Here is a 19,331-nt window from a genome sequence, read left to right on the forward strand (position 1 = left end):
TGTGTGCAAGTTCAGCAGCAATAAATCCTCCCTTTCCTCAGCGACTGGGGGGGTGAGAGGGGTGGGCATTCATTTGAATCAAACTGTGGAAATTATGGGCTAACTTAACCAACAAATAACAATGACTTGAAGAAACACAAGGAAAAACAAACAAGCACTATCAGCTGCACATGAAAAGGAGTTTGTAACAACAATTCCCAAAACAAGACTAGACCTCTAAACAAACATGGTAAGCAAATCCTCATTACACCTTACTGCCATGCAAGTATAACACAAGTAAACCAAGTTCTTAGATGTTGGTTATTAATTCTTAATTGCCAGGTGACACTTTTTTCATGTCTACCTTATTCTTTACACTGTCTACAACACATGTACAATACATTGTGTTTATCCTGTGCTCAGAAACTAGGGATGAAGAACGATTCTTCTCAGCAGCTTCAGTACCTAAGGGTCTTCTGCTTGCTTTATTCTCATTAGCAAATCTCTGACACAAAGCCCTAGATTTGGAGATCAGGTTGACAAATGGAGATGTGCCCCTCCAGACCATCCCCGCACCTCCAGGATATGCTCCCACATCATTGCTGTGGCTGACATCTGCCATCAGACTCCAGACTTTCTCTGCTTGCTCTGATGACAAAGGAGAAAACGTCTGCCTGTGATGCAGCCAACATCACGAGGGCTGCTTTAATTTTTACCCAAAATTTTTCTGTAACTTAGCATTAGTATGCAAGGCATGAGAGACAGTACATCTGCATTCTTCCACATTCATCTGATTTATGTTTCAAACTATGGCTGTAATAGTCTTTACATATGCATACAAACATACCTATACACATACACAAAAATAAATAACAAGATCACCTTAAATTTAAAAAGCAGAAATACAAACCTCAAAAGAAGCAATCTCCTCTTCTTTACGCCCTTTTAATATCTTTTTCTCAGTGGAAGGCTTTATGTTGATCTGCTTTTTTAAGGTCTCACAGTTTTCTGTTTCATTCCTGAGAAGCACTTGCTGGTTATTCCCTACAATTAAAAAGTAATACAAGTTTGCCTTAGAAGAGAAGGAGCTCCTAACTGCATCCACACTGCTTTCTACCTTCACTTTGGCCTACATCTTAAAAAACAAATGAACAAAGAAAGCTCCCAAACCATGAGCTTTCCAGAATATTTAAGCTTCTGATGCTGAAAACTTCAATAGTCAAAGCTAATGTTTGTGCAACACTGACAGCAATTGCAGCAAGTAGTTCTGTATCAATGCATACTAGTGGGACTACGTAAATCTCAGTTTCTACTCATTTGAATTTGAATGGTTTGGGTCCCAGCCATGGGGTCTAGAAGGTAGAACTGGAAGCCAGAGAATATTGGTCTTAATAAAAAAACACCCTACAAGCTCAGAGAAAAGACTTTTCAAAAGAGAGTAGTTTAATATATATAAGTTTTATCTTTAAGTCTCTAGTGTGTCCTCTGGGTCCACTGGAAAGATAAAGGCAATTCATCCTTTCTTTAGGATGGATGCAGCACTAGAAGTTTATTGAGAGTCTTGTGAGAAAGACAAATTACTCTTGTGCAGTCTGTGAACAAAAGCAAAGAGATGAAAGAGGAAGCAATTCTCAACAGCTGGCTGAGCTGCCCAGACAAACCACAGTCCTCTGCCTGAACCTTGGAAACGCTGCACGGGACAGAACTAACTTGAGCTCTGACTACACCAGCCATGAAAAGTGCACAAGGAATGCAATTGCTTATCACATTGAACTGGTTTTCTCAAATGGGAAAGGCACACCCAAGCATTTTCACGTTTTCCTACCTACCAACCCACTACAGCATCTCATCCACCCTCTCCTGTCTTGCTTGAGTAGGCAAGGAAGGCTGCTAGAGCTCTAAAAATTCTTCACTTCCATATAAACATGCAAGTACCATATGTCTTAGACAGCAAACTTATGCCACAAAGGGTAAGAGACCAGTCCAGGGTAGCAACAACACACTGCAGCAGTGCCTGGAACCCCTCCATTATGGCTCACTCCCTAAGTAAACTGCCACATACCAGAACCACCACAGTTCCAGCAAATGGCAGTCTTTAGCACACAACCATTTTGCTGAAGCCCTATTTGATAAGAGCAATTTGCGTCTCAAAAGTAGATTGATAACAACAATTATTTTAACCATTAAAATACCTCAGCACAGGCTTGAATCTGTAAACCAAGTACAACTAATGACTCATGAAGCAACAACTTTTAAAGCAAGCCATTTCCTTAGGAATGTAAACAAAAATACCTTACTGCTCACATAAATAATGTCACGCCTTGACTTGAAACGAAAGAAATCCTGACCGCAGTGAACTTTACACTTTGCTTAATTACTTAATTCAGTAACTGATAATTTTGTTTTAATTACCGCTATTCTTCCTAGAAATTTCTTGCAGTTCTGGCTGTTGCTGAGGTGAACTTCTTGACAAGTGACTTTCAGGTAGCTTCTTAGACATCTTCACAGGACAGAACTCCTGTTCCTTGAGCTCAGCTAGATTTTCAGAAGCTTTAAGGTTAGTTTCCTTAGGAAACATAAATGTTTGAAGATCTTCCTTCAGATTGCACTCTGAAGAGCTACTTTTAATGAGAACTGTATTGTTCAGTGCGCTTTCTTCTTTACCCAGAAAGTTCTCTGGAAGAGTTAAATTCTTGTTAACATTTATGGCATTTGCATATTTTAGAGTTACCCAGTTCTCACTGACAACATCAGCGCAAATGTCCTCTTTTGGTGCTGAGATTTGGTTCTCCACAATCTGATTTTGTTTCTCATCAGTAGTTGCAATGGCACTGCCAGCTGCTGCATTTGGTTTTTGCTTACTGTAGTAAACTGAACATTTGTGTTTCTTCTGAGAGTGGCTGTAGGTTGCAGGACTTCTCTTTGCAGCATTTTGACTTCTGCTAGAAGTAGTGCCTACAGACAGGAAGCCCTTCCCTTTACCTTTATCTGAGGAACTATAGGAATCCATGAATGTCTTACAGCTGCCCCTGCAGAAAACAAAAACTAATTCAGACTTGGTTTTTTTTTTGGTTGCTTTTTAAATTTATGAAGAGATCATGAATTGTTTAATAGTACACTCTTGTAATAAAAGGGGGCATATTCACAAGCCATAAAAATGTGTTAGTTGGAAAATACATCCCATCAGCCAAGCACATTCTGATTTCAGTGGGAGTTGAGAAAGACTAAGTATGTGCTTCAAACACACACTCATGTGCTTGAACAAACACCCAAGCTCAGAGACCTGGGAGATCAGATTTGAGGACCATTCACTTTAGCTTCCACTCTTAGCTTTCCACGTCTGCTGTACATGGTGTTTCCATTAATTCCATCACACCATTTTTGCCCTATGAACTACCAACAATATACAAGGTGAACAAACTCGAGTTCTTACATCTCTCTTTTGTGAAGATAAACATATGCCGCGATACTGGTAACACTCTGAAAGAGGTCACCTTGAACAGGATCTAAAGAAGCCCACGGCAATATCAAAGTACTAGCAGGCAAAGCACTACTTCACATTAAAAAGAATGAAGAAAAATTATTTTTACTTGTAAGAATCAGAGCTGATGACATCAACAGAGTTGTCGTTCTGCTGCAATGAAGAACTAGGATTTGGTCTCTGTCTTGATTTCATGAACTCTGTTAAAATATACTGAGCTTGCTGGAAGGCTATCAGAATCACACCTAGTAGGGACAAGCTGTCAAAGAAGAAAACAAAAACTGGTGTCTACAATTGTCAGGAATGTTGTCACAGGATGTGCTTTTCGAATATTCTGTTACTCAATTTCAAGAAAGAAGGCAGATGAGAAAAAATGCAAACCAGTAATCCTAATAGTGTTTGGGTTTGTTTTTTGTTTTTTGTTTTTTTTTTTTTATTTTTTAGTTTTTTACTGTTTATTTTTTGGGAAAAAAAAAAAGCTCAATCTTGAATTTTATAAGGAAAACAAAATCTAAAAAAAAAAATTCATCCTAGAAGAGAAAGCTCTAATATGATTTAAAGACCAGTTAGAAAAAAGTCTGACTACAACACAATGACAATGTATCACAGCATGACTGCATATTAACCTAGTAAGTGTCTTCCATACATACACTATAGTTATGCCATTATTTTCATTTATTACTATTCCTTCCTCTACCTACAGTACTTTCCTAGAGGAAATACTAACATAAAATGGACTGCATCTGCAGATAGATGCCTCCATTCTTCTGAGGTAAAACTGACTGCAAAATGTCCTCTTGTTTTCTCTGGTGCATTAATTGCAACAAACAGACTGATCAGAACAAAAATCTCCATAATTCATCAAATCACTTTTCATATAGTACAGCTTTTGTCAGCTAGACAACAGAATGAAAACCTACTGAGTTATCAAATCCTTATCCTTCTATCTTTCTGCTCCATCTAGAACCACGTAACACGGTGCTTTTGCTGGTTCACTTGTGAAAACATCAGTGCAAACAGAGCCACAGTCTACAACATGATCTCAATTAACTGTGCACCATTTGTATTATCATGATATTTATGCTCAGTGCTTGCCAGTTCTAATTGCAGGAATTCAGGGTTTGTGCAATGAAAGCACCAGAAATTATCTGCCACAAGCAGAGCATTCAAATCACAGTACACAGTATGAAAGGTTACAAAGCAAGACAAAAAAGAAAGCATAAGAGCAGAATTCTTAATGGTACAGGACTCTAAAACAGTTTCCCAAGACCAGCAATAAGCCAGTTAATGTAAAACTGATAGTTTTTCTTGTGTAAGTAAGTGACAAGAGGAAGGAAGCACAAGGAAAAGTAGGTCCTTATTCAGTTGCCTGAAACTTCATAAATAAAATTCATGCTAATTTCTCAGAAATAATATAAAGTAAGTCTACTCAATTCTACAGCTGACATTCTGGGATGAACAGGTTCCATGTGCACCTCTACTTGGAGAGCAAATCTCCTAGCAACAAGGGTACCCACTAGCTATTCCTGTGGGGGGAACGGGACACCCAACCCTTCTTTCCAACCCTAACATGGGAGTTCATCAAGAGGAGCAGAATGAAATGCTTGTGAACACTATCACAGACTACTGGATCACACTAGTTATCACTGAGTTAGATGTAGCAGAAATCTAGGCCCTGTTCTCACATCTAGAAGTCAGAAGCGCTTGCTGATTTTCCACCAGCGGTTCTGAACACACTACCTTACAAAGAGGACAGTGAGCCTCCAGAAAGACTCCTCCCAGCTGGGTCCTGGCACCACATCTGCGCAGAGCGGTAACAAATGGTGAGGAAGAGTCACATTAAGTGTGAAGTGAAACTCTAGATCAGCAGCGGTCACCAGTGTAAGCTCCCGGATTACCCACGAAGACGTAAAATCTGGAGTGAATCTGTCAGGAAAGGAGACAGAGCTGGTGTTATTCTTCCACTGCTGGGCTAAATTTCATTTTCTGAACTCATGCTGATACAACAAAATACGTGACTTTTACTTTAATAACACAAAAAAAAATACAGTGAAGTACACGACCACTGTCTGCTTAAAACTACACAGATGCATTAGCACTTAACAGAGGTAAGACTTCGTATTCATCCTCAAGGAGTAAAATAAGTGCAATGTCCACGTGGACACATGCACTTAATGCATTACAGCAACTCATTTTTCTTTTCTGAAGAAGGTGCAAGATGACCAACTCACGTTAACTGAAACACTCCTCAAAAGCACAGTTAAATGTACAGACAGCCAGTTTGGAAAGGGTCAAGTTCTAAGGTATGTCTAGAAGGCTAGAAAGATGGGGAAAGGGGAAGAAAACATCAGATTTTGCCCTTCCACTACTTTCCCTGCCCCATCCCAAAATTCTGTTTGGCTGCCACGTGTACTGCTAAAAGGTGTGACTTGCCTTTCCAATCACCAGAGGTGAAACTCATTGTATACATAACCATATCTACTGTAATACAGTAATGTTACCTCTCCTTATGTTTAAGCCATGACTAATTCAACAGGATTTTAATAAGAAACAGTTTTAGACCTATGTGCAATGTTAGGTAAACATGACTAGATTGTAGTCAGGCTACTTGGAACAAACTGAAGAAAAACAAAGAATGAAAAAGAGCCATTGGTAGACCACCCTTTACTCACTGTGACAACTCTTGTTTTCACTTATTACTTCATAACACAGAGAAAAGCATGTGTGCTGCTTTTAACAACAATGAACTACTATAAGCATCATTATATTATTCACTTGAAAAGACGAAACGCTTGTGAAACTTATTTTTAAAGTTCAAGTTTTGTGTGCATTACTGGAGTGTCTATTACTGAAACTATTTAAAATTTCCTATTAAGTTAATTAGTCAGCAAATTTCTTTGTGCTTACACGATGCTGATCTCCCGTGATGAGTTCTGAGCCAGAAAAAATTCCTGACAGTCTAACACCTCAAATCCATATCCTTGGCAACTGTAACCATTGATTTTCATTGATGAAATTGTTATGGGAAGAGGCCCAATATTCTCTACTTTGAAGTTCTTCGTGATGGACAGAATTTGCTTGCTGTCTTTCAGTTCTTAAACAAACAAAACAACAGAACTATTATTGCACAGTGCTTAAGAAACTCCTTCATGATCAGAAATAAACTATTTTTACTCTCACTCCAAATAAGTATTCAGAAGTGACCAACATTTTAATGAAGACTGTTTTGCAGCAGTTTAATTGGAGAACTTATCTCAAACACTGGCTGAGGCTAATTACATCAGAACCTACACCACTCATGATCACTCTTCAGCTTTTTTTTTTTTACTTCAACATTCCATTTGTTTAACATTATTGCACCATGTCAATGCCACTTTGAAGTAACGCAGGCAGCTACTAAATCAGAGACTTGCTTCTTCTTACTCACGTCGTCTGCAGTCCATCAGCGTAGCTTCTGGAACCTTGAATCTAAGAGATCCTCCTGCACCTGGCAGTCTTCCCCCTACTTTAAGTAATTCTCTGGCCCCATAGCCTTCTACATTGACCACATCCAGAACAGTCAAGTTGTTTCTGCCACAATATAAAAATCAAGCAATCAGATGTTAAGACATAAATGAAGTTTGCAAGATCATGGCTTTGCTATCTAGATGCCAACAACAAAGACAATAGTGTGTCAGTAACAATCACTGGCCACACCTGGATTGTTTTCCCATAAAAACAGGCTATCCCAGAAACCATTCACCATCAACATATAAAAAATGAAGTAACAAGTTTTGTGACCACAGCCACTATCAACAATGCCACCTGTCAAAAAATGATTGCTTTCTTCCATAACCTCTTTCAAATATGGTATTTAAATCCTATCACTAAGGAGTAACATTTAAAGTAGCAAAGCCACCCAACATGAGAATGCTATTGATCTGCTGATCAATTGCTTTGGCTATACACACACAGTACACCTTCATACACATTTCCTAACCCAGTGATCCCCAAAAAAGAAAGAAAAGCTGAAGTTCTACTTTATAATGACCTAAACATAAGGCACAAAGACCTTTCAAGCAGCTTCCATTAAACTGGTTCTGACTGTCAAACTTGGTCCATTTGTCTTCACAATGCAGAAGAATCATTTGCTCACTGATTTGTTTGTTTCTGAAAAGTGAAACCTGGCTTACCTGATCAAAATAATGGATGCCACTCTTTTGTAGTCAACTGGTGTAAAAATTACACCAACTTTTCTGGTTTCCAGTGGTTGTAAATTTAACTGAAGCAGCTCAGAACTGTGTTTCGTGCTGATGAGATCCTCTTGGTGTACATTCTGTTAAACAAAAATGCATTTATTTAGTCACAGAAACATATACCTTAAAAGATATCAATAAAACAAAGCACCACCTCTTTACTTAACACAAGATACTTCTGGCAAGGTGTGACAAATGCTAATTAACTTGTTACACTACTAACTTTCAATCTGATAACAAACATCAGATAAGGTTATTTATTTGAGCAAGAGTTCATACTACTGCACTTCCTACAATGAAAGCAGTAATTTATTTTTTAAAACAGACTTTATTTGTTCAGATGGTAAAGAAATTACATGGCATCCTTCATATTTAAGGAGTGCTGAAACACTTCACAACACAACTAGAACTGACAGCATACTGAATAAGCTGTGCTCTCCTTGGCACAGAGCTTGCAACTTGATTTAAGTAAGAAACAGATTGTTGGCAAATATGTTAAACATTCTGAGTTACCAGAGACAAGCCAAAGTGAACTCTCCACCACACTAATTGAAGATCAGTTCTACTATACGTTCGGTGAGACTGGAAATAGCATAAAAATATATATACTTTCATTTCAATACTGCTCTTTGCTTTTTTTTTTTTTTTCCCCCTTAAAAAAAAAAAAAAAAAAAAGATAATGACAGGGAGATGAGCAGAGAGAGAGAACTACACTGAAACTTTCAATTCCAGAACTGTGGATCTCCTCTTAGGAAAGAAAGATGAGAAACAAAAAAACCACCATAAACTTTACAAAATGGGCTCTTTCTTGGTTTTAAAATTCACAGCTGAAATCTTAGTAGCTTTTCTGATCTCTTCTAGTCCAAAATGTTTTTATTCTTAGTCTATTCAATGAAAAAAAAAAAAAAGAACATTAAAAAAGTTTCAGAGCCTGTAGTTAACAGTTAATATTCATTAGAAGTAAAACACGTACGACATTGTCAAATTTCACCCTGTAACTCCACATACAGATGTGCTTGCACTCAAAAGTAAGCCTAACTATTCATCACATGTGTATTTAAAGTGATTGGGAAAATGAGAACATGTTAAAAAACATGACTATTAACAACTAGTTGGCTAACAACAAGACAAGCTCCATCTTGTATTCATACATACCTAGTGACTTGGTACTCCCATAGCTTCTTAAGTCCCTATGTGAAATACAGGCAACACATACACTAACATAGAGGTTTTAACACTATTTTGCAGCTAATTGTTGCCAAAAAACAAAGGTCAGTTTTGATTAGTGCAGCAAACAGACTCTTTTTGCTTTTAAAAGCTAGGAATCTTTTGTTGCATTTACGTAGAGCATTAAAGAGACAGCTGCAGCATGCACAGAAAGTAAGGAGCATATGTCAGTTCCAGACTTTTGCACAAACTAGAATCGTAGAATGGCTTGAATTGGAAGGGACCTCGAGGATCATCCAATTGCAATCTCTCTGCCACAGGCAGGGCTGCCAGCTGCTAGATCAAATACTAGATCAGAGTGCCCTATACAAAACATGAGAATAAACTCTTAGTGGTATCCTGGACAATGCTCTGGTAGTCAGACTATGCCAGCATCCTCGGCAGCACATCATCTAGTTGCCATCTATGACAGAAGACCTTGGGGCACAATCACAGACCAGCACTGGCATGCAGTACAGTTAAGCATCGCTATGTTTGTGTTAAAAATGAGGTAATGGGAACCACAGACAGCTATGACTTTCCAACCTCAACCTGAAGTTGCAAAGAGACTGAGATGAAGAACAGAAATGTAGCTTCCCCCATCCTTGAGCTATTGGACAGTATTTCCTTCTACTGAAAAGAAGATCTGCTATCTTCTGATGTCACCAACACAAAAAGCCTTGTACTACTTGGTCAACCTGGGGCTAAACTGAAGTCTCAAGACAGAAAGCAAACTGTGGCCTTTTCAACATATGCATGCACAGGTTCTCCCAGCTGTCTTCAATTTGGAGAACAGACTCAAATTCTGGAAAGAAACTGACTGCAAAAACACAAGCTTGACAGAGTACTGAGAAAGCACATTTACATTCTTTTAAGTAGTACTTGGTAACAATCAGATGTAATGCAACTAGTGTGTCAGATCACTTCTAGTGAAATTAAACATCTTACCCTGTGAGAATATTCATCCATGAGCTTGAACTCAGTAGTGGTGAAATTAATAGCTTGAATATTTATGCCAAACCTAAATAAACCAAAACAAAAGATTAAGCATTTCAAACCTACTCTGTCAGAACTACACTGACTTATTCTCACAGGTTGAGCATTTGTCCTGAAAAAAAATACTTTTACAATTGCACTTCAGAAGATGTGAAATACTGCGGAAATGTAAATCTGCACTTTTTAACAAAATATTTATGTGTATATCTATATACATACACACACGTGTGTATACATACATATATATGTAAATAAACACACAAATAAATGATGTTAGGGAAGCAGCTACATAGAGACTGGGGCTTCATATAAGGGCTTCTACAAAAAGATAAAAACATTCTTTATTAGTTTAGGTTCGGTTTCTTTTCTCTTCACCAACCACAGTCTATAGACCACATGCTTCTCAACCAGTTTTGTTGGGAGCTGCACATTCCCACGTGTGGGAGTTGCTTTCCTCACCTGGGCAGCCAGCACAAAATTGCACTAAGCCTCAAATCTTAAGAAGATCAATTATTGTTTGTGGCTGGCAGAGAAATTTGCTGAAAACATGCTCAGTTTGGCACTGACTGTGTAATGCACCCAATCAATGAAAAGAGCCGAACAGGGAGATGCTGTGAACCTGTCTGATGACTGTACCTTACAAAAAGAAGAAGAAAATGATCCCCACATAGCTTATGCTTCGAAAAACATAAACAAATAATAAGCAGCAATCGTAAAGCAAATACAATTTTGAAAAGAAAAAACAGTATTCTGAGATAGTTATACTAATTACCATTTGCTGAGCAGACTCAGTGAAGCTTGGGGATCAGGGTAGTAAGAGAGTGGCAGAAGCTGCAGTGCAACTGGAAAGGATGAAGGATTTCTCAGTATGAAATACTTTACCTAAAAGGTAGGGATGGAAAAAGTTAAAAACTACATATCTGATAATAAGTCAGTGTTACTAATATGAGCTGAATTTTCCAGGGACTTCCACTTGGCTTTAGTCTTAATATATCCATGTGCGTATAGAACTGCATGGGATAGGACATCTTCACAATGTCTTCAACTGCAGAAACAGTGCACAGTGCACCTACATGTGCAAAGATATAGATTTCCTCCCCCTTTAAAATAACCCTCTCATTTGGATTCTGATGTGAGAACTTCAACATTCTTCGTAATTGTTAACATCAATAGCTATACTCCTCTCCTTGTATTAAAATGTTACCCATGAGTAGCTCAAGAACTTATCAGAAAACCGAAGGGATAAACAAACGTGGTGTCCTACAGTAGACTTGCATGAAGACTTCAAAACACCAGCCTACAAGCAGTTTGAAAATGCTGAGCATCACCAAGCATTAACTGCAGACCTCATTCTTTACGGAAGCAAACATTCATCAGCTGCGAACAAGGACAACCATTCTCACCACGCTACTTTTAACTGCTGTGGCATTGAAGCTGAGCGTAAGGCTGGGCTCTGCAGTCAACCGCGGCAAGAAAAAGGCAAACGACACCTCCTCTTCAGGCTGCTTCTGGTGAATCAAGCGAGTTGATCCTGGAACGCTTCTCCTGCTTTATTGGTAAAAATCAAAAAAGATTTGGTTGTTTTGTTGTTTGTTTGTTTGTTTTTCCTTCCCCCCTCCACCTCTTGCTCCTTCTATTTATTTTTCAATAAAAAACCAGAAGATGATAATTAACCAGGACTTCTACTAATCTTCCCTTCAAAAGCGTTCTTCACAAAATAAAGCCAATCAACCTGTAAACCTAGTCACAGGCAGCACAACTTATGTGTTCTTCCGTCTCCTCTTTTCCATCTGCAACACAGTGACTGGCTTTCACAGCCCTGCCTCTCCACTCTAAAAAGGTGCCAATATCACTGATGCACTCTCTCTACAAGAATTTCTCACAGCAACTGCTTCCTTCAACCTGTAGCATCTATTAGGCTGAGGACCAAAGGCCTGGAAAGCTGTACAAAGCTCCTCATCCTGAGAATGCTGCTATGGGACCTGCTGATAAAAGATTTGCACAGCTCCGTCGCTGGTGAGGTAAAATGTGCTTTGACTGCTTTAAACTGAGTAGCTACGGAGGAGCTCACAACCAAAACATTAGTTACATTCTAAAATTCAGGCATCTGAAATGTTTACTATCACTGACAGTGCCTTGGAACAGATGCCAGGAATGTTTGGGATGCTTTGAAACTCCAGAGGCTTCTAGACAACTAATTTGGGTACAGCAAGGTCTAAAACATTTCTTTCAATTAGGAATGCTTCAGGATATAAATACTTTCTTACATCATTTTACTGGTTTGAATTAAGCAACTTCAAAGATTCTGTACCAACCTGCAGGCTTCCCCGCATCTTATTTTTTGCCATCTTTCATAAAGCTCACTTGCCAGCTCAGAATCCACATCCCAGGCTGAACGATCCAGAGAGAGACTCCTCTGCCAAAGCAGATTTGCTAAAACGATAACAGGTTTTTCATGTTTTTTCATACTGTTGCTGTTTCTAACAGTTGCTACTGAAAAGCCATTATAGTACCAGCAGTCCTTACACAGAACTCTACAAAAGAAAACCGAACCAGCTTAGTGTGAAAGTACAAAATGTAAGTTATTGCACAGCCCTCAGTGTTTAAAATAACCAATTGAGACCAATGACAAATTGAATAAACCAACTACAGGTTGTTCAGGTCAGTATTTTCAGGCATGTGCATTAGACTTTTCTATTTTAAATGTGCAAGTATCCTAAATTATGAAGTAGAATACCCCTAGAAAAGATCTGATTACGTGTGTTATTAGAATGCAAAGTAAGAAAGCATTGAATACTTATATCAGCAGTATTCTTTTACTCAATTTTATTTTAAAATATCTTTTGCTTTTCCAAAATGTGCCTATGTATCAGTAATTCCTCAAGCCACGTACTTGTCACCTCAAATCTCCCTTTAATCTTTGCCCCTCTTCAAAACCTCATACAAAAAAATTTTAAGAAAGATCACCTTGGAGATACGTTCAGAAGGGCACAAACATTTAAATCCTGTGGTACCCAGCTTTTTAGCGAAATTCCTTCTTAAGAAGAAATGAAAAAAATTTAAAATGCACTACTCTGAATCAGCCTTCATCAAATTACACATTCTCCAAGCAGAACCACGTCCATATGTCATCTAACATTGTGTTTCCTAAACGCCAAGTCGGTACTTAAAACACTGCAACGCTGGGAGCTATCCTGAGATTCCTCATTTGCAGAGAGAAAAGCATCATTACTTTGTTTCACAGAACACAGCTTTTGGTATTCTTTTCTAAGGCTGATAATTGGTCTTTTGCAGGAACCTATGAAATTATTGCCATGAGAAGCACAGAGAAGGCATTCAAATTTAACTCTGGCTAAAGGCACACTATTGGTCGACATGGTTGTTTTGTGTCTGTTTGCTTTTTCAGCACAGAATTTCCAGGATCTGGGTCCAGATGAAACACATTTTCTAAACTCTCCTTGAGCTTAGCTGACAGCTTAATCATTGTATCTGATCACCTCCAAAGGTTGTGACAAGAAGAAAGCAAGGAGCAACACACCTCCATTAAGAACTTACAGGACAGTCTTAAATATTGTTAAGTCCAAAACCGTGTTATAACAGGACAATAGTTTAAGTGCTATGGAATCAGAGATCTGAAATACTGCATTGTATACTCACAACAGATTATTCAAAGCCAACTATGTGGGTGATAGTCTCAGAAATGCATATGTTTTTTAAGAATACAGGACTTGTACTAACAATCTCAATATTCTCAACAGAAGGCCTGCTACAAAATTACCATTGCACGCTTAAAAAAGTCAAGACAAGCCTACCTGAATCAGACTTTCCTAGGTAACACTGAATATCACAATGGGCAATGGCTTCAAAATGAAGGTCTGCCTGCTGGAGAAACAAACCAAAACAACCCACTGACCATATGACAAAAGCAAACAAACCAAAAACAAACAGGAGAAATTTGTTTCCCAGTGCATAATTTGAATGAGACAAGGAAGAGAATTCAGGTTGCCCAGAGAAATGTAATTCCATCACTATTTAATACTGAGGGTTTAACTTTCCAGCTACAGTTTGTTTTTCTTTCAGGACTAACAGGCAAATTTCTGACCAAAGAAGCAGGCTGCTACAGTTTGATCTGCAGCACCTAATGCTCATTCAGCACAACTGAATACCATACCTTGGACACAGTTGAAAATATCTGCAGAGGTATTTCAATCACCACTCCCACACTGGTGGCCAAACAAATACTAGAAAGCACATTTGTTACATTGTTTTTCACATCAAGTTTCAAAGAAAATACATTCCAACAGCCTGGAGATAGGGTCAAAGGCTCAGCAAAGTTCAGAATCTAGAAGGAACCAAAAGACACTTGAATTAAAACTGGAACAGTATTTTAGAGCAAGCAGTGCCTTTGTGTTTTTGCTGTTAATACACATGTGCCCAACAGTGATTCACACAGCGCGCACACAGGAGTCTCCTATCTGAATATACAAATGCCCAATTAGATTATAGCATACACTGTGTGCTTATTCATAAATCTGTTTTGTCTGGATTGAGTCAAGCCATTGCACGAGTGAATTACTGATTTTGACTTCTAAACTTCAAAGCTCATCTATGTACTCAAGATTTCCACTGCAGCCAATGAAGAAATGCTTAGTCCTATAGAGCACAAACAACAATAATTCTGAGAACAGAGCAGTGGTCTATAATGCATCTGTAGCTGCAACTGAAATTAAAAAACAGTTGCTAACGAACAAAACAAAAGTGACTTGGACAGTGAATAATATCTGCTGAGAGCCTGGGCTTTTCAGGACCTAAGTTACAGGCACAGAGCTACTTTTATTTTTAACCAATTTCAATTAGCATTGAGAACACAGAGTCTTTCAAAAGAATGTACTCCGTATGTCAGAGGACCAAATTCTCAAATCAAGGACAAAGCACCGCATGAAGCTGAAATAAAACCCACCTTTAAGATGTTCTTTGTTTCTCCAGATATGTAGACTTCATTCAGTTCGATGCTGAATTCAAAGTTGTTTGTAAACCATATGGACCAAAATCCTGAAATATTATGGTGTGGTTCAATATGAAACATTGTTGCAGAAGGATCGATATCAAAATACCTGCAAGTAAGTACAGAATAAAAATAAATACAACTGCAATTGTTCCTGAACACAATCATTCCACACAACAACTTCACTATTCTTGAACAGTGGCTGTCTTAAGGTTTTAAGGATAAAGCAGTTCCATTAGAATACCTACATATGTCATAATACAACATCACCCACTGCTTTGTTTATCACAAAGGTAAGCTGGGGTGAAATTGGCAAAAGAGAAGTGAAGAGTTTCCTGATTTTTCTATCACTATTCTGCTTCTGCATTGGAAGAACAAGGACAATGCAAATATTATCACAGACTCCAAGCAATGCTTATGTGATATAAGCTGTTAAGGCATTTTTTCTAAATGCCTCTTGAAACTATACCTCTAAAAAATCCAAGACTTATTATTTGAAAGTCACAGTTCCATTTTGGCAAATGATACAGCAACAACAGGAAGAAGCATCTTTGCTGTCCTTAGAAATCACTGCATGACAAAGCAAACTAACTTTGTGTCTAAAAGTAGTCTACAATATTTGTGTAATATCAACAAACACTGACAAACAACAATCCACTCTTAACTTACCCTTCCATCACAGGACAGGAAAGGCAGGCTTGTAGTGCTGTAGTGCCTTCCACTATGCTGTTCCTCTTATCATTAGAGTAAGGCCTTGCATCATCACAGAACACAGCTGGGTAAAGAACAGACACACAAGAGAAAACACCATCAGCCAGCAGAATAAATGCACATCTGCAATGGTTTTCACACGAGGACTTCAAAGAACACTACAAAGGGGAACATTCACTTGTCACACAGGTGAAAAAAGAAACCAAGTGGTTATGTTCTAATTCTCAGAGGATCGAAACATCAATTTAAGAATTTAAAGTGCCCAACACTTTCAAAAAGCACACAACAAGGCTGCTAAGAGTAACCTGACCTATCTTAACTATGCGGCACCAGCAGAGCATTCTCATTTATCGTAACACACTGCCTCCTTTCAGCAAAAGCCTTCTGAAAATAAAAGCAATCACTTAATGTAGTCCCTTATTTCTCCTTACCTGACTTTATTTGATTAGGAAAAACAAGGGCCCATGTCATTATGAGAACAGCCTGTTTCAGTAACACAGTAAGTTTACGTACTGCAGTCTAGTGGTCAGAACAAGAAACAGGCTGCAGTCAGAAATGTCTCTGTTCTAATCTTTGCCCTTCCACAACATGCCTAGTCTCAGGCAAAAGCCTCTTCAGTGACCTTGCCAAGAAATGTCATAGAAAATGACCACACAAACACAACAGTCTTTCAGAAAATGCACTGGAAACAGAAAATAACCACCAATAATAAAAGGATGCTAAAAAAAAAAAAAAGTCAATAATTATGCTTATTTTAAAATCAGCCAATAATTTCAGTGAATATTTTCTTCCCTTTTTTGAAAACTATATATTGCTTACAGAGTCTTAAATCAGCACAAAAATCAGCATATATACACAGAATGGTGGAAATGATTAGCAAAATGAATTTATGCACCTCAAAAATTTGTTAAGATTTTTCTCAAAGTCTACCTGCTATAAAAAAACCTACTGTTTTTTATAATCAAACCCTACCTCATCATTACTATAAATATATGCATACTGTACCTTTACAAGAAATAGAAGCAACTTTTGTAAAGTTCGTTGATGATGAAGACAGCAGTACTGGCTCAAATTTCACAGGTGTCCTGTTTTTTTGCGACAACTGCCTTATTTCCTGCATGAGAACAAAACACAATGACCCCTGCAGCACTACTATGATTATTATTGTACCTCCAGTGTCAGCTTATCTTCTTGTCACATTTCCAAGCCATTATGTGCAATTTTCTCACGACTAAGTCAGAGACTTTCGATTTTTATTCAAGTTAATCACACTTATGTCTTTAACACGAAAAATGCATCACCAAACCAAATGTAGATCCTCTAAGATGTCTGCTAGATGCCTGGGCGCGATTTAGAAATATAGAAATGTGATATTTGCCACCAACAAGATCAATCTGCCATTATGCCAGTTGTCCAATTCTCAAATCAAATTTGACACCCTACCATAGAACCACCTGAAGCCTATAATTACCTGTATATGCACACGGTTGTTCCCAGAATGCAAGACGTACACATCCACCATGAAATCACCTGCTCAAAAGAATGAACACTAAGGTCAGCTCACCAGGGATTGAAGCACTCTTGCTGAAGACACTCACATTATAAGCAGTCCTCATTTAAATTTGAAAAGCATTCCATGCAACAGCTGTCCCTGCAAAGCCACATGCAGCACTTAACACTTTTTGGGCTTAAAACAGGAACAGTCCTATCATCTGGCAATTTGCTACCCAGAGCAACAGCAGATGGATATAACCCAGCTTTCACCAGCCAGTAGGTTGGAATGGAAGTATTGGTAACCACCCCTGCCCCTGCTAAAGCTCTGTTCCCAGCCACAGGATGCTGCAAAGACCTGGAGAAGGCCACAAGACAGCACAAGACATAGCTATTTCGCCAGGGTGGTCCTAATTCTTCCATGAAAGGAGGACTGAGTTCTTGCTTTTGCTTATACTTAAAGTACATATGTAGACACAGGCTAACACAAAAGGACAATATTGTGCCATTCTCTTGATTTACAGTAAAAAAGTCAGCACTGATGGAAAAAAATTTGGATTTTCCCACTGACATCAAGTCCAAGGGATTATATAACCAAACTCCAATTCAACGAGCATTTATAAATGTGCTGTATTTAACAGAGAATAGCCTTATAAACACACCCCGCTACTTTAACTGTCAGAAGTACTAACAGCAAACACCCTTGACATGACAGATGTGAAAATTCTCTGCCAGCACCAGAATAAACATACATCCACAATTCAACATGAAGTACCAGCATCCCACAAGCAGGGAAAATAGGCTTACAGTGGGTTTCTGGGTATCAGTTCCGTGTAAATATCACATCACAGAATAGGTACGGGGAGAATAGCATATACTGTGATCAGACCCCGATCAGAACTTCTCACAATACAAAAAGATCATATTCTTTTCACCAGTTTCCACTACTGTGTTAAAAAAATATTATCGTAATCTAGATTCTTAGGCAGTTCTGTCTTCTTCAACCAGAAAGTAGAACTGGCAGAAATGTCTAAGAAGGGCTACCCAAACAGACCTCAAAGCTCTACAAATACTTGAAAACCTTTTATTTATAAGATTTGTTCATCCAATAAACACAGCAGAAAGAACTGTGAGGAGCTGATTGTTTTGCTTGTGGAATTTTAGCTTGAAGGAACAAACAACGCACACATCATCCCACTTTCCACAACAGACACTATTCTCAGTAGTGTACAAACCATTCTGCTTTCGTAGACCTACTATTGTTAATTTAGTTACAGGGAAATTAGAAACAGCTGAAGAAATCAAATAACCACAATATCTTTTCACACTGCTCAAGCAGATGTAAAAGCATGGGGAAAGTATGAATGAAACTGACGAAGTTTAAAGTCTGTACCCTTACAAAGAGGGTTGTGCTTTGAGTAACTCTGCCCTAAGCAAGGGCTGCTAATGCTGTGTTTAGCTAATTTTCTTTTCCTTACCTGCAAAAGTCAGACTGTCACTAAAATCGATTCAATTTAGCACATCAGATCATAATACACATAAAATCTACTGTATCACAACTAACAGTCACATTTAGGACTTACCTGAGGTCTTCGTTTTTTCCATTGCTACATAAACTACAAAAAGATTCTCCAGTAAGTATTGTCTTTGCTCCACAAAATCTTGTTGGGCATTTTCCATTCTTACCGTTAAGCTCATTTCTAGCAGCATTGGACCATCGGACATAGAACAGCAACTCTAGAGTAAGACAAGGGGATACAGTGCGTGTGGGGGGGAAGGAACACAGCCGTTCATTATGGTACAGTATCTTGAGAAGTTAATCGAAGACATCATCTAACAGACATGATCTTCAGCACAGAAATGCTGATAAGCAGGAGAAATTAGGACCTATGCTAAAATTCTCAGCAGAAACCGACGACAATGCAGATGCAGACAGCACAGTGAAAACAGACGAAAAACAACCAAAAAACAACATAAAACCTTGAAAGAATGCAAGTTTATGGACTGTCTTAGTCAGTCTCACCTCAGGGACTGCAAAACAGTTTCCTTTGTTAAGTCCTCTGACTTCAATAAAATGTGCCATAAACAGACTGATGCATGTGTCTTAATGGAAGGAAGACAGTTCATGTTCACTGGTCTGTTTATAGTTAATTTTTCCAAATCCTGTGTTTTTTGTCTCCATTTCTCACTGAAGTAATTTTAGAAAAACAAACACATGTACAATTCT

At 38.3% G+C, this 19,331-nt stretch overlaps 1 protein-coding gene across 8 annotated transcripts in view; it reads right to left on the bottom strand.

Moving 5' to 3' along the window:
• TMEM131L (transmembrane 131 like) overlaps nt 1-19,331 on the bottom strand; it is a 67,109-nt gene that overhangs the window by 10,239 nt on the left and 37,539 nt on the right. For 3 of the 8 annotated variants that reach the window (XM_042829691.1, XM_042829688.1, XM_042829693.1), the window contains exons 9-26: nt 18,688-18,841; nt 17,085-17,143; nt 16,619-16,727; nt 15,572-15,677; nt 14,858-15,011; nt 14,069-14,239; nt 13,710-13,779; nt 12,213-12,330; nt 11,301-11,445; nt 10,670-10,779; nt 9,850-9,922; nt 7,633-7,775; nt 6,888-7,030; nt 6,368-6,554; nt 5,201-5,386; nt 3,570-3,719; nt 2,392-3,008; nt 890-1,023 (exon numbers count right to left, since the gene is read on the bottom strand). In XM_042829691.1, coding sequence (XP_042685625.1) covers nt 890-1,023; nt 2,392-3,008; nt 3,570-3,719; nt 5,201-5,386; nt 6,368-6,554; nt 6,888-7,030; nt 7,633-7,775; nt 9,850-9,922; nt 10,670-10,779; nt 11,301-11,445; nt 12,213-12,330; nt 13,710-13,779; nt 14,069-14,239; nt 14,858-15,011; nt 15,572-15,677; nt 16,619-16,727; nt 17,085-17,143; nt 18,688-18,841 — 2,829 coding nt within the window. The other 5 variants (XM_042829696.1, XM_042829689.1, XM_042829692.1 and 2 more) reach the window with 4 other exon arrangements.

The sequence above is a fragment of the Centrocercus urophasianus genome, unplaced genomic scaffold (assembly GCF_019232065.1).
Source record: "Centrocercus urophasianus isolate 14NV4802_14NV808 unplaced genomic scaffold, USGS_Curo_1.0 seq_32, whole genome shotgun sequence".
NCBI lineage: Eukaryota > Metazoa > Chordata > Aves > Galliformes > Phasianidae > Centrocercus > Centrocercus urophasianus.